General features: G+C 45.8%; 1 protein-coding gene across 3 annotated transcripts in view; it reads left to right on the top strand.

Annotated features, from left to right (window-relative positions):
* Positions 1–223: 223 nt before the first annotated feature.
* Positions 224–15,744, top strand: part of KCTD20 (potassium channel tetramerization domain containing 20) — a 27,712-nt gene continuing 12,191 nt past the window's right edge. The window contains exon 1 of one of the 3 annotated variants that reach the window (XM_027665673.1): positions 224–240. Coding sequence is in view for 1 of the 3 variants with exons in the window: in XM_027665671.1 (XP_027521472.1) it covers positions 11,463–11,473 (11 nt within the window). In the remaining 2 variants the exon portion in view is untranslated. Of the gene's footprint in view, positions 241–6,160; positions 6,196–11,370; positions 11,474–15,744 lie in introns of those variants that run through there. The other 2 variants (XM_027665672.1, XM_027665671.1) reach the window with 2 other exon arrangements.

Raw genomic sequence — 15,744 nt, 5'->3', positions numbered from 1 at the left:
CACTGGGATAGACCGGGAGGGCACTGGGATGTCCTGAAGGACACTGGGATACACTGGGAGGGCTCCGCTCCCCGGCCCCCTCACGCCCCGCCCCTTCCCACTCCTTCGCTTCCCATTGGCCAATCTGAGAAGTCAATCACGTAGCGGGGCCAATCGCCTGTCGGTGTGGGTGGTGGGCGTGGCTCAGTGGCGGGCCCCCGCCCACCGCCCGCCTGAGGGAGCGGCCGCGGCGGGGACGCGGTGAGTGAGGCCTCGAATGGGGGCGAGGGGTCGGGACTCTCTGGGGCTTTGAGGGGGCTTCTTCCCGGCTCGTTCTGAGCCTTTAGGGGTCTTCACGGCCCTCTCTGTGCTTTGCGGGCGGTTATGGGCCCGGGGGCGTCTGTGGTGTGCTGTGGGGTTGGGGAGGGGGGGCCTTCCTTGCCCCGCGGGCAGCGAGGAAGGTGCGGGGCTGAGGGGGAATCTGGGGATCACAGGGGACAGTCGGGGGGTCTGGGGGTCACAGGGGACATGGAGGGGGCTGCGGGGCTGAGGGGGGGTCTGGGGGGCACAGGGGACATGAAGGAGGGGTCTGGGGGGTTTACAGGGGACTTAATTGTTGTCAGTGGGCTTTGGAGGGGCCTGGCAGGCTTTGGGGGCTACTCTGTGTGTGTTTGGGGGCAGCACCTTGTGTGCACTGAGTGGGAGCGTCTGTGGGGCTGGGGGTGCCTCTTTCTTTTTTGTGTTTACTTGGAAAGGGGGGTCTTTAGGGCGTTTCCTACACTCTGTGTTTGCAGGGGGCTGGGGCTGTTATCCATGGGTTAGTGCTGCATCCCTGTGTCCCTGACATGTCACCCTGTTTCCTGGGCTGTGTGGGAGGCCAGGACTGTGCCCAGTGCCCTGTGCCGAGGCTGCTGCTGTGCCCACCACCCCCAGAATGGAACCAGCCTCCCCTTGGGGTGTTGCTTGGTCACACACTGCCCTTTGATGCCTGCTCTGGGGCTCTAGGCTGGTGCAGTGTTATTCTTACCGTATTTTTAGGCTTGAGTTTACCTTCCTTGTCCTCCCTCCTTTCTGTCCCCACTGGTCTTTGAAAGGAGCAGATGTTTTAAGGGGTTTTCCCCTAAATGAGTGAGTAGGTGAGACCTCAGCCCACTTCTGCTTGTAGACACTTTCTCGTGTCATCCCTGATCCTGCCTCTCTCTCTGCTGCCTTCCCAGTGACCTGAGGCTTTTCAGGGAAGGGGTGATAATAATGCAAACAGTCTTGGGTTTAATGAGGTTTAATAAGAACAAGCTCAAGGTGCTGCACCTTGGTTGTGGCAACCCCTGGGATCAGTCCAGGCTGAGGAATGAAGGGATTGATTGCAGATGGGGGGAAGGACTTGGGAATGAGATGTTGGATGTGCCCTCTCCATGAGCACTGGCACCCAGAGACCCCCCATGTGCTGGGCTGATCCCACAGTGTGGGCAGCAGGTGAGGGGGGGATTCTGCCCCTCTGCCCCCTCAGGTGAGGCCCCACCTGCAGAGCTGCTTCCAGCTCCAGGGTCCCCAGCACAGGAAGGACGTGGAGCTGCTGGAGCAGGTCCAGAGGAGGCACCAAGATGATCAGAGGGATGGAGCAGCTCTGCTGGGAGGAAAGGCTGAGAGAGTTGGGATTGCTCAGCCTGGAGAGGAGAAGTCTTTGGGGTGACTGACTGCAGCCTGAAGGAGCCAACAGGAAGATGGAGAGAGACTGTTTAAAAGGGCATGGAGTGACAGGACAAGGGGAATGGCTTCCCACTGCCAGAGGGCAGGGTTAGATGGGATATCAGGGAGAAATCCTTCCCTGTGAGGGTGGGGAGGCCCTGGCACAGGTTGCCCAGAGAAGCTGTGGCTGCCCCATCCCTGGAAGTGTCCCAGGCCAGGTGGGACAGGGCTTGGAGCAACCTGGGCTAGTGGAAGGTGTCCCTGCCCATGGCAGGGGTAGAACAAGCTGAGCTTTAATGTCTCTTCCAACCCAGGCCATTCTCTGGTTCTATAAACCTGGGAGGTTGAGAAGCTCTGCAGGGAGAGTGTTTTGAATGACTTTGCCAGGGTTGCTGCAAACCCAAATCCTGTTGTAGCAGTAGGTTATGGTTTTAAGGCAGAAAGTTCTCCCTGAATGTGCCTTATCCTCACCTCAGTCCCAGTCCCTCCTGCACAATCCCCAGCAGTTCTCTGGGAGGAGGTTGTGTCTGGGAATCAATGGGAAGGCTCAGCTTTCCCTGGTGAGGTGTGTCCTTGTTTACCCTGTGCTGGGGCTGTGAGGCTGCACTACTCACAGTCACCTGGATTTGAGGGCTATAAATACCTCAGTTCAGAGGAGCGTTTCTTGTGATGTAAACATCAAAACAAGTGAATTACTGGGGTCAGAAATTGTGGCTTAGTTTGTAGACAAAGCTGCTTGTGAGAGTTGTTATTATTCTTCAGGCTGGATTGCCACGTGCCATATTACTATTCTATTTAGGGACAGTCACCTTTTACCAAAATAGACTGATGCTGTTTATAACCTCTGAGTACTTACATCACTAAAAAAAGATGCCCTTTTGCAAAGCAGCCTGTACAGTAATTGTTTATCCTGGCACAATTGTCTTTATTTCCTATAATAACACCCACCTAAAAGGGTCTTCTGTGCTCTGATCTTACAGCTCAAATGCTGTAAGATCAAATATTGATGTAAATAAGTGAAACCTGTGCAGATGATTGTGTCTAGACTTATTTCAGCTTATCTTAAAGCAATTGGGAAGAGGTTAAAGTAAGTTCTGCTGTCATGGAAATAGGCATGTGCTGAGTTATTGATATTGTTTCAAGACAGACCTATTTGCAGCACACAAAAAGCTTTTTGATCTCGTTCAGTGCTACCTTTTGCTGGTAGAGTTGAAGGGGGTGAGTTTTCTGTTTGAAAGGAGTGATCTTTGTTGTAGGAGTTCATCAGATCATTTTATTTTTGTATTAAACTGTATAAATGAGTGGAGTTCAGTGAGCCCAGTCGAGCTGCAGGTGCTGACCTGGAAGAAGTTGTAGTTGGAAGGACCAAAACTGGTTATTTCTACTCTTCACAACAGTGGTGAGAACCAAGTTATAGCAAAGCCATTTGGGCTTTGATGTGGATTGCATGGACCTACAGGCAGAGAAAGTGGTTGGGGGGTTTATTTTATTTTTTGGTGGGGTTTCTTGGGCTTGCTTTTTTTCTGGACAGGTTCTGAGACAGTTCATTGAGTGGAAGATAAGACAGTCATTCCAGAAGCCTCTTTGTGCAAACAGAAATGTATCATCTGAGATCAGTCTCAGTTTGTTGGATGTGTTCAAAATCACTCAGAGTTACACTTTATTTTCCTGTGCTCCAGAGGAAGCCTTACCTGAGCTATGCACAGCAATCATCTGTCTTTCCTTCCCCAAAGTATTTTATAACCATCAGAACTGAGAAACCCTCTTCCCTGAGCTGATTTAGTCATAAATCTGATCTTACCTCAGTGTCTTTGAGGTACCTTCATGTCTTGGCACGTTCAGTCTTTCCTTCTCAGAATCCAGCAGGTTTCATAAGCACTGCCTTGGAGTTTTCTGTTCAGGATATTGTACCATTTCTTTGTGTGGTGACTCAGTCTGCCTCTATAGCTCATGAGAAGTAAGAATCATCATCTTGTTTTATTAGTTGCTGCTTTCAGCACCAAGTTTGGGCCATGCCAGGATGTGTCTGTCACTCACCCTCATCCTGAACTCATTCCCTGTGCCAGTGAGGGGCAGCCAAGTGTTTGGTTCACAGTGTAGCAGCACAGTCAAAGGAAGCAGAGTGTAATATTATTTAAAAATGTTGCTATTAACTCTGCTTTAAACACCTGAAAACCCACAAGCAGAAAATTTTGGGTGTAGAGAAAGGTAAATAACACTTCACCCTTTGTAATGAATTTGCTCTAAGGCTCCAGCTGACACCACCTTTGTCCCCTTTTGCCAAAAGCTGGGATCATAAAGGGCCGTTGGCCATGGGACTGGATTAGTAATTGCATCAGAGTTGCAGAGTCCTTAGGAAAGTCACTGCAGAAGAGGCCAACCCAGCAGCCAAATAACTTGTGAAAGGAGCCTTGCAGGGCTCCCTGGAGCTGGGCACTCCCTGGGCACTCTCACTTCGGTGCCTCTTCTTGCCAAAGCCACTGTCAGAGGCTCTTCCTCCTTCTAGAAAGTTTAATAAATACAAAGTGAGTCTCCCTAAAGCTTCAGCTCGGGACAGACTCTGGAACTGCTGCATTCTGCTTTGGGATCCAGGGGAGTGTGTGGATAATGAGCTCTTTCTTTGCAAGAAAAATGCTGAGTTGGTGCCTGCTGATAAAGGTCACTTGAGCTGTCTAAAGGATCTCCTGATTTTTAAATGAATTGCTTAATAAGAAGTGAATTTATGTAGAGGATCAGTTCATTACTGGCTAATTTAACCCACATCCAGACAAGCAGCACAATAAACACCTTTCTGTGAGGGAATGTGAAAGGATGAGGAGCCACCAGCATTTTTTTTCCATACTTTAGTCATAAGCAGCATAACCAGAGCTAATGCTGAGTTCAGAAATTACCAATTTGCTAAAATTAACCTTTTCTGTACAAGCAGTGTAATTGCCATATCTGTTTTTTGGGGAGACCTGGCCAGACTGTTGATGAAAACCCCTCTGATTTCAGGTTTTTGGTCCCTGGATTGGATCTCCAGTCCCAGCATGACAATCAGCTAAAGCTTTTGGACCTTCTTCTGCCAAGGTTAGTACAATTTTGGGTCCCTGGCTTTTGGCTGGCTTTGCCATGGGAATTCTTTACTGAACAACCTCCCTGTTCTGAGCCTTGACAGGAGAGAGAACCTGGGACTTGTAAGCCAGGCAGCTGGAGGGGAATGTGTTTTGGGAGTCTGTTAGAGGGAAATAATGACAGTTGCTGTAAGAAAATGAGGTCCTGGGAGCTGCCTTCCCTGTGTCTCACTCCATCAGCTTTCATGGACCTTTCCCCTCCCGTGCCTTGTTCTAATTTGCAGTCACAGTGTGTCCTCTGGCCTGGCAGAGACTTTAGGCTGGCCTGGGTGGGGTTTGGCTCCACACAAAAGAGGACTGAGGACTTTTGAAGGGCAACACAGGCCTGAAATTGAGAAGGAAAATCAATGGCTGTTAGTCTTGGGAGCAGCACTGAAGTGGGCTGTAGGCACTGAAGCTCAACATTCAGTAATTTCATCTGCAATTTGGGATTGTTTTTTCCCTCTTGCCCTCAGAACAACCTCCAATGTGTTATGTGCAGCTATTAAAAATGGTGCTAATCCATGGATTGCTCCTGGGAGCAGGAATGTTCAGTCATTGGTTTTGCTCCTGAACACACAAATATAGTAATACCCTTGTGAACTATAAATTGGAATGGATTGTATTTATCCCAGTCAGAGTGGCTGGAGAATTACTCAGCTATTGACTGTGAGAATAAAAATCTGCCTGAGATTCAATACTGAAATAGCCAAAAGAAGCAATAAAAAAAGGGGTGATGGAAGTGGAATGAATATAGAGAAATGAGAGTGCAGCTCTGCATGTCAGGTTTATCTCTGCAATTTGTGGACAAATAATATAGATTAGCCTTTATTAGTCATGCTTTCAGTAGCAACAGTGAGTATTACAGGAACTGGGAAATGAAATCAGTCACCAACTGGCCTCATAAAACAGTGCTACGTCCCTCACTTGGGATGGGGTGTTGTAGTTCAGTCCGTGCAATCAGGGAATTTTCAGAAGGAAGCCATAAAACCAGCAGAGCTGACCCTTGTGACAGCAGTGAGATGGTGTGTGGCAGTTATTGATTGCTGCTGCCAGGCAAAGTTGTGGCTACGTAGCTTTGAAAAACAGGTGTAAATAGCAAGGCCACGTTTCATAAAAATGTTTTTTTTAATAAATGTAATTCCTGGTCTGGAAAGCACGGCTGAGTCTCTTGGAGCCCAGTGCTGTGGCTCCCTGGGCTGGGGCAGCAGCCAGTCCTGTTTGCTGGAGTGAATCTCTGAGTCCACATTATCCCACTGCATATCCTGTAAACTGCCTGGATTAAGCACCTGCCCCAATGTGAGTGATTTTCCTCAATTTAATAATCAGTGATGCTATTTTTCTCCAAGTGTCTCTGTTTTATAACTGAATGACTGCAGTTCTCACTCAGGTTGTGCTGGTAACTTGGAGCAACTGGAGTGAGAGGTCCACAAAGGAGGTGAGTAGGGAAAAAGCAGGAAGGGAGAAACTTCACAGCAGCAGCAGAGTTCCTGCTCGGGCTGGAGATGAGCTGGGTGGATTTTCCAAGTCCCTCAGTTCATGTGCTCCCATAGCATCTGCTGGTTCAACATAACTGGGACAAGCAGTGGAGAAAAACAGAATAATGGAGCTTTGACCTCCACGAAAGTGAACTCATTTCTTCTTCCTCTGGGCAGGTGGATTAAAAACTGTGGTGTTACATCATCTCTACCCCCAGAAAAGCTTCCAGTCTGCCTGGAATGTTATCTGCTGGGGCAGTTGGGAGTTATGACTGAGTTCCCTAATCCACTGACAGAAATGTTCAGCAGGCACTTGCAGACTTCCCTGTACTCTAATGGTTTATGAGAAGCCCTTGGTCGGGTGTTGGGGACTGATACAGGCTCAGGAGATGGACATTTATGTAGCAAAGACCTTTATACTGATAGGATTTTTGGAAAAAAGACCTTACTGCCTATACTGGGAAAGGAGTCTTTGGAAATTTTTTTAAAGTTTGCTTTGTTTCTGGTAACTTTAATCAGGAGACCAACTAAGGAATAGAAAAGAAATACAGATTATTAGAACTTCAGTTTCTAATTTGCTGTTACATTTTGATTTCTGAAATCCATGGAGTTTCTCTAATACATATAAGCCCAATCTGGCTCTTTTCTATAGAATCTGTTTCATTCTTTTCCATTCAGAGAGGCCAAGTTGCAAGTATAAAAAAATAAGATTATCCGGTGATGGTCCAATCAGATGGTTCAGGTGTGTTTGAGAAATGGTTCAGTTTAATATAAAGCACCTCAAACCCACAAGGCTTTGCTCATATCCAGTTTCTACGAGTTCCCATCTAATGGTGTGTAAATTAGGTAATGTTTGAGTCATTTGGGACTGGGCAGGTTTTAGCTTTTACCCCAAATGCTGCTGCTCTGTGGGTTCAGCTGTGCCACAGAGCCATTTCAAACCTCCCTGCTGAGTGGGATGGAAACCATCGATCTGGGTGCTGCACTAATGGGGAGAAATATTGATCACTCCCATTTCTTGGGCATGTGGGAGGGCAGCTTTCCCATTCCCAGCTTTCTCCCCCCCGTTTCACATCCTGTAACGGGGCTGGAATGTGTCTGTCCCTGCCCCATTGCAGGGGGTTTGGGGTGCTGGTGAGTGGTGTGTGAGGGTGGCTGTGCCAGCTCTGTCACTGCTCCCACCCTGGGGAGTCCCCTCACAGGGGGAATGATGTGGATCTCAGGAAGACCCAAATGAATGTATTTGACCTGAGGAGCTGCTTTCCCGTGGGGCTGTGCTGAGGGGTGATGAACAGCTGGGTTAGAGATGGTCCTTTGGGAATGTGCTGCACGAAACACTGAAGTGAAACCAGTCTCATGATTTCTGTTACCTTGTGTTGCCTGAGCAAGGGGGAAACTGGGCTTCTGTTTATTGATAATTATAAACCTGTGGAGAGCTTAGTGCATTAGGGCTGTGCTATATTTAAATGGTGTTTTGTCTGCCAAATGTCCCTATTACAAAATGTTCTTTGCCAAGATCATGGGCCTCTCCTTTTAAAAGCTGGTTTTGAAACTCTCAGTTGTTTTCAGAAAATTGGTTCATGTCCATAGCTGGGGCATCTCTCTGTCTTCACTTTGTGCTGTTAAGTCATTCCAAGAGCATTTGAAAGGTGGTGGGAGCAGCTACAGGAAATGCCACTTCACCACTTGTAGAGTGGAATTATTGCATTTCTGAAAGATGAAACTATTATTAAAGCAGAAAATAGAGTGTTCTCCAGCCTCTCCCCGAGTGCTGCAGACACTCAGCAGTGTCTTTAATTAGGCTGTCCCAGCTGAAGCAAAAATAACAAAACCAAACCTCCTATGAACCAGCTGTGAGATTTAAAGGCTTTTACTCCTCCCCAGAGCAGGGAGCCCTGAGAGGGAACATTCCAGCCCCTCATCCTACCACAGGGCTGGAGGAAACATTCACCTGCTGCTGTTGAGCCTGTTGGGATTTCTGTTCATGTGAGGGGCAGTCCAGCTTTACCACCAAGAGCTGATTTCTTGTGTCCTCAGTCAGATTGACAAAAGCCAACTCATTTCACGTTCTCTCTTTTCAAAGTTCTAAAATGTCACTGTTTTGGTCATGTCTGATCAGGACTGAGTTGAAATTCTTGGGTTAGAGAGCTGCTTTGGACATGAACAGTCCCTTTAATTAGCAGGCTCTGCACTAAAATCTATCTTGTTAAAGATTATTAAAATCATGCATAAACTGGAATATGCTTATTTATTTGTGAATATCTGAGATTATTTAGCAGAGTTGAATATTCCTCCCAAGGACAGCCTTTGAAGACCATTTCTTTGAAATAAATTAATTTTTTTTAAATCCTGGCCTTTCTTTCCCATGTTGGCTTGGATATAAACATGAAACCAGCTGTAGTTTTGGCAAGAATATTGATGGATTCTTGCTTGTCAGATTAAAAACAAAATGGAGTGGACTGTTCTGGAATACTCTTCAATTTTAGGACTTTCCTTTTTCAAGAGTGACCTTATTCAATGCCCAAATGAGCACCTTTCCCCTGCACCACCACCTCATTATGTGTGTTGAAACAGGCATCCTCTCTGCTTTTTTCAATTTTGTGTATTTTTTTTTTTTTTAGTGGTATTTTCCCTTTTTTTTAAACTCCCACAAAATATGGCTCCAGTTCCTGGCTAATTTTGCTGTACCACTGCACTAGCCAAATATTTTTGTGTAAGAATTATTAGTCACAGGAGAAAGAATGTAAGGGAATATTCTTAGAAAGTGTTAGAACTATGCTTGACATGTAAAATATTTATCCAGACGTGTAAACAAATCAAGGGGTGTTTTGCCAATGTCCCACCGTGAACTTTTGTTGGTCTGAAGTCACGAGCTGCATTTCAGTTCTTGAAAATAAGGTATCAGGTTCTCTGCTGACATAAACTGGGAGTGCTGGTGGTTGGTCTCACCTCACCTGGCTGAAATTTTAGCCCCTGCTTTTGCCTCCCTAAAAATAAATCAAGATGTGTTTTCCAAAGAGCTGTAACTGTGCTAAAAAAAAAATATCCTGTGTTTATTTTGGGTTTGGATTGCTCTGTATTGCTTGTAGTTACTAATGTGGCTCCGCTCTGTGAGTAGCCTTATGTTTGTTTTGCTTTTTGGTATTATCAGTATCTTAGTGAGAGTTAAACGGTGTGGTTGATTCAGGGAGCTCTGTTGTTTTTAAGGAGGACACTGATGATCTTCCCTTTGTGCCTCTGCTCCCAAGGAGCATCTCGGCCCTTCAGCAGGAAAATTCAGCTGTGGCTTTATCTGAGCTGCCTTCCAGTGACTGTTGTGGTGAGATCTGGAGATGCCACATAATCCCCCTGCCAGGGGTCCTGTCTCAGCCCAAACTTTGGGAAAGGTCTCCTGTGCTGGGTGACAACACCTGAGTTTTGCCAAGCCTGGTTCTGCCCTCCCACACCGGGCCTTGAGTCGTGAATCTCTTCCTCAGCACTGCAATATTTCAAATTAAATTGCATTCCATTGCAAATTAAATTCCAAATCAAATTAAATTGCATCCCGTTTTGTTTCGGTTTTTATTATTATTTTGAAATCCCTTTGGTCAACAGCTCCTGTAACTGCATTCAGACTTTCAAAACTGTGCCATCTCTTGTTAGTTTTCCAAACTGCTGCTGTGTCATTGGTTAAAAATCAATGGCAGTTGGAGTTGTAGGGCAGGGGCTGGGAATGAGGGAGCAGTTACTCCTTGGGATCCCTTCCAGAGGGGGAAGGTGGAGTTTTGAGCTGCTCTCAGCCCTTCAAAAATAAGAGTCAAAGCAAGTAGGTGCCTTTTGTTATGGGTGACACACCACATAACTTTTTGTAGGAAACTAAAAGCTCCCTAAATGAGGAAGGAGTTTTGTTTTAGGCTGATTGTCCTCTCTGCTGCTATTCTGCTCTGAGATAATCCACTCACATTAAAACTTGTGCAGTTCAAAATACCCCAGTGCTCATCTCAAGGGACCCACGTTGGACAGTTCCCATCCTAAAAGCAAAGAGGGTAATTATAAAAGCTGATCTATAAATTATAGGTGTAAAAATGATTTAAATTATATAAATATATTTTATATAACATATAAATGTATATTAATATAAAAGCTTTTTTTTGTAGTCCTGTTGATGGCCACCTGCCTCACCTGCTGTGGGACAGCACACCTTGATTAGAGGCTGTTGCTCTTTACATTTCCCCAACTTCTTTACCAGGCCACAGGTGCTTTGTTGCACCTGAATCTAAACAGTCAAGATAATTGGGCATTAAAGGAATAAAATCTTGCCCCCAAACCAAAGGTATTAAAAGTGCTTGAAATGCAAAAGTCAGTAAATTAGGGACAACTTGGATTTTTTTATGTTGGATTGGTTGGTTTGTTTTTAAGTAAGTTCCCTCTTAAGGCATCTTTCATTCACACTTTAAGACTTGTCAGGACATGTTTTGTCACTGGCATTGGTCAGGATAAGAAGAGTTTCCTGCTTCTTCGGGCTCTATTTACATTAAAAATTCTCTATTATTGGCGGTGTGTGATGTGTTTAATTCTGTTGTTCTGTGAAACTGTGTTTGGAGCAGTCTCTGGGAAATCCAACTCTGTCTTAGGGGGAGGCAGTGAGAAAAACAGAAGAGACTGATTTCATATTTGAGCTGAGAGGGGGGAACATTTCCAGGTGGCATAAAAGTGTGACAGCTGTGCCCTGCTGTGTGAGGGCACCTGAGCACTGAGGGAAGGGCTCATTACCAATGCACTGAGGGATCAAAATAGCTCATTTTATCCTCATTTACTGGAAATCGATTTGGGAATCCACATGCCCATGGTTATGTACATATCCAAAAAATCTGGTGGTTAATTCCTCTCTACCTGCACAAGGGACATGTGGCAGGAGGGTGTTTAAGAAAACTGGACACAATTCCTGCAAAAACAGGCTGAACCAGGAATCTGGGAGAGAGAAAGAATTTGGGGGGGGGCTTTTGCTCGAAAGAGAAGACTTAGAATCAAACTGTTTGTTCGGGCACAGCTCGTGGTGTTCAAACATTCCATGAATCAGCTGCGGGTGAGGACTTTTAAAGTGAAATATTTCCGTGGCTCAGGCGCTGGGCTTTGGGGGAGTGACCAGCGCTGCTCCCGGAGGTTAAACTGAGCCTGGCTGTGCCGCGGTGCTTCCCTGGGATCCAGAAGGATTTTGGGATCCGGGTGCTGGCGGCACTGAGGACGGATGAGCCGGCAGTAAGTGAGGAGCTGGGAGGGGGTGCTGGGCACAGGGTTTGCTCCAGAGCTACTCCAGGAAAAAGGGGGGAATTAGCTCTCTCCGAAGTTCTGATGGCTGCAGGTGGATCAGATTCCCTTTAGAATTCCCTCAGAAATTCTCCTTATGCTTTTTTTTTTTGTCTACAGCTTACAATTGAGAATGTGTGAATTTGAAACCGAGTTCAATTTAGCTGCCCAAGAGCAAAACTCGAGAAAGAAACCAGCATTTTAAAATCCAAAGGGATAAGGCAGCTCTTGCTTTTATGCTCTGTTGGAACACGTGGGTTTTTCTGAAAGCATTATAAGTACTTTTGCAGAAAGTGGTAGAACAGAGAACACAGCAAAACTCTGTTTTCGGCTGCTCTTTCTCTTGTTGCAGGTTTTTACATAAGTATTTGGAGCTTAATCGAACACAGATGAAGGGAAAGTGTAACTCATAGGTGTCACCTGCCTTAAAACTTTATTTAGCACAGTATTCTCTATTTTAGCAGAGGAACATTTGTTTTTCTTGTCTCTAGATAAAAATAACCTGCTTATACTTGCAACAGCTCATCTTTAGCCAGAGTTTTTCCCTTTTACCCTCATCAGATCTGCACATTCCATCCTTTTGCCAAGGAAGCCAGCTTTGTTTAAATTGCTGAATTCAATCAGACAGCACTAAGCAAAGCTGCCACTGCCATAGTGGTAAAAAACTCTTTATGAGGATCAAATATATAATTTTTTTGCCTTTATTCCAGTAGTGTGAAGAGTGAAAATAGCCTTTATAATTTGCTTGGTTGTGGCTCTTTAACACAAATACCTTGAGCCTCACAGGGAGGGAAATAGAAAAGCATTCACCTGTTGCCTTGGTGAGGAATTTTGTTCCCTTCTGACCCTCCTGGTGGTGGGACATTGCTGGATGCACTTCATCCATCCCTTTGACAAGGCTGCCATGAGGACTCTCCTATTTTGGACAAGTCTGTAATAGGTTACATCAAGTTCATAAATCTCAATGATTTTTCTGCTTGTGTTAATTTTAGTGATTAAAAAGAAGTGATGCTCTGAGTGTGGGGCACTGGTGGTGCCAGAAGGACCTGGTGAGCTTTGGGTCTTAACCCAAGGTGTGCAAGTGAAGTGTTAAACCATTAAAAGCAGACTGCCAGCTGTAGTTTTGAATTGCATGGGTTGAAACAGTGGATTTTTGTTAAGCCTCAAGTAAAGGAGTAAGTCAGTAAACTTTGCTAACAGTGCAGCTCTATGCACAGAATGGGAGGAACAATCCAGCATTTCATCAGCTTCCTTGCTGTCTCTTGCCAAAGTTTTTGGGCTGCCCTGCATTGCATCAGTCCTGCTGGACATTATTTTCCATCTATCATTTGGAGCCAGATGGAAAATGAATCCTCTGTATATTGATAGAGTTATTTCATAGCAAGGAAAAGCTTTTTGGCCTGTGCCTGTGCTGGTTCAACCTTTAAATCAGCTTTTATTGTCTGGTTGTGTTCGTGTTTGGGAAATGAAATGAGGATCATTAACAGGTACGTGAAGAGCGTGATGAGGCTCCAGGTAGATGTTTTTCTCTCTGTGCAATCCATGTGAATGCACTTCCATGTTTTTTCTCCAGTGGTCCAGGTGTATCCACAGGTACCAGGGAGTGGCAGCCTCACACCTGCCAAGTCTCACCTTGCCCTGGGCATCTCCTTTGGTTCAGGTGCACAGGGCAGTGCCTGGGGCTCCACCTGGAGACTCCAACTTCCCTCCTTGTGGGACACCTGTGGAGCCAGGCTGGGAGAGCTGGGAATGTTCAGCCTGGAGCAGAGAAGGCTCCAGGGAGACCTCAGAGCCCCTTGCAGTGCCTGAAGGGGCTTTCCCTTTACAGAGTAGGAAATCAAGCATTAGGAGTTTCTTTCTCTGCTTTTATGTTCAGAGAAACTTTTGGCATGTTCCAAGGATGTCTTTTAAGAAATTTATGCTGGTTTTGGCTGATACAGAGTTAATTTTCTTCCTGGTAACTAGTAGGTGACTGTGGTTGGGATCTGTGCTGGAAAAAGGGGCTGATAACACGGGGGTGTTTTAGTTATTGCTGAGCAGGAATCACACAGGGCCAAGGTCTGCTCTGCTCCCCCCCACCAGTGAGGAGCTGGGGGGACACAGCCAGGACAGCTGAGCCAAGGGATGGATATTCCACACCCTATGGAATCCTGCTCAGAGTATAGAGGTGGGGGAAGGAGAAGGAAGGGGGGATGCTGGAGTGATGGTGTTTGTCTTCCTGAGTCCCCGTTAGGTGTAATGGAGCTTTCCTTGGGATGGCTGAACACCTGCCTGCCCATGGGAAATGGGGAATGAATTCCTTGGTTTGCTTTACTTGCATGCACAGTTTTTATAGAGTCATAGAATCCCAGAAATCATCTCATTCCACCCCCCTGCCATGGGCAGGGACATCTTCCACTGGCCCAGGTTGCTCCAAGCCCCGTCCAACCTGCCCTGGGACACTTCCAGGGATGGGGCAGCCACAGCTTCTCTGGGCAACCTTTGCCTCAGGGAAGAATTCCCCTCACAGGGAAGAATTTCTCCCAAATATCTATCTGCCCTCTGGCAGTGGGAAGCTGTTCCCCCTTGTCCTATCAGCCCATTTCCTGACTAAAGAGTCCCTCTCCACCTTCCTTGTAGCCCCTTCAGATCCTGGAAGGGGCTGTGAGGTCTCCACACAACCTTCTCTTTACCTATTAAAATGTCTTTATTTCAACTCACGAGCTTCTGTTCCAGTTCTCTCCCCATCCCACCAGGGAACATGAGCACGTGTGAGGCTTAGCTGCCATCTGGGGTTAAACCAGGACAGACATTAAAGCCAGGCTTTAACCATTGTGGAAAAACATGCAGTTCTATTAGAAATCCATCTTGTTCTGAAGGAGTTGACTGTAGAATTAGGTCAGGCACACCCTGCGTACTCGTGTTTCCTGCTGGCTCATATTTCTGACAATAATTGTACATGGCAATGTTTTTGTGGACTTAAAGGAGTGTTGTCACCTTAAAAAGTAGTTGTTTGGAGTTTTATTTCAGTCGTGGTGGTTATGCTGTGGTTTAGGAAGGGGGGGGGTTGCTCACCACTTGATTCACTCACTGCTTGTCCTTCCTTGCCATTTACAAACTGAATGGTGAAGTAAATTACTCATTTCTGCTGTTTTTACTCTCCTGCCATGCCAGATGACAGTGAAGCCGTGCAAAAGCTGTCAGATGTTACAGCAAGGGCTGTAATACAATGGGTTTGACAGCTCAGCTTTTCATTGTTTTCCTTTGAAGTTTCTGTGAAGTTCTTGATACCTAAAATACTCTCTATTGGTTATTCAAAAAAAAATCCCAAGGATAAGGAGTATATCCTTATCAATATAACAAAATATTATACTTATATAATTAATAAAGGTAGAAACCAGCAGGTTTGTACTGATGCTTTTATTACCTTTTGTTCAGTAAAGTGCTGCATCTTAATGGGTTTTCTCTGCTGGGTGTGTTGCTGTAATTCAATTCCTTTTCGTGGCACACATCACCTTGTTTATGGTGATCTGTGCAACTTAAGCCATTCAGCTCTTTCCAGCAGCTGAGTGAGAACTGTAAACCTTGGGAATGGCTTTGGATGTGCCTCAGATTCGTTAGGGTGGGGAAGGATAACGTGCTGAAGATCTTCCCAGCCTCTCAACGTTGCAGAACACTTCCTTCTTAAGAATTGCACAGAACAAGGATCACCCTCTTCATCTCTGCAAAGCATTTGTAGCATGAACTGTTTGTGCCAAAGGTTCGTTGCTAAATAAAACTGTTTCCACTTGGTGATTAAAAATAATTTAAATATGACTTCCATATTTTTCTCTCAAGAAAAGACAGGGCTCTGGGCAAGTTCAAATAAAGATTATTTCACCAGGACCACCAGCACGTGGTTTGAGGACAGATGTTTGTGCAGTTGCACAGCTCATTTTTGGTGTTGGCATGTTCTGGAGGGAGGAGGGACCTGCATATCCCAACTTAAGGTAAAACCAATGGCCAGAGCCAGATGGGAATTTTGATTTTTGACTCTGATACTGATTTCCTTTAAAAAAGTAAAATCTCAGCCTGTTAAGGAGCTATTTGATCTTTAGTGCTGAATGTGACTTGAGCTTTTGATACTCCTGAGTGCCCAGCTCCCAAAATCCAGCTGAGTCTTCCAGCTTCTCTTGGACTGATCGTCCGTGGACTGATTTTGAGAACACAAACTGCTCCTTCCCTGATCCTCCAGGATTTGAGAA

Source organism: Corapipo altera, unplaced genomic scaffold (assembly GCF_003945725.1).
Source record: "Corapipo altera isolate COAL_440 unplaced genomic scaffold, ASM394572v1 202, whole genome shotgun sequence".
Classification (NCBI taxonomy): domain Eukaryota; kingdom Metazoa; phylum Chordata; class Aves; order Passeriformes; family Pipridae; genus Corapipo; species Corapipo altera.
The sequence above is the reverse complement of the archived record's forward strand: the minus strand, read 5'-3'. Positions and strand labels throughout refer to the sequence as shown.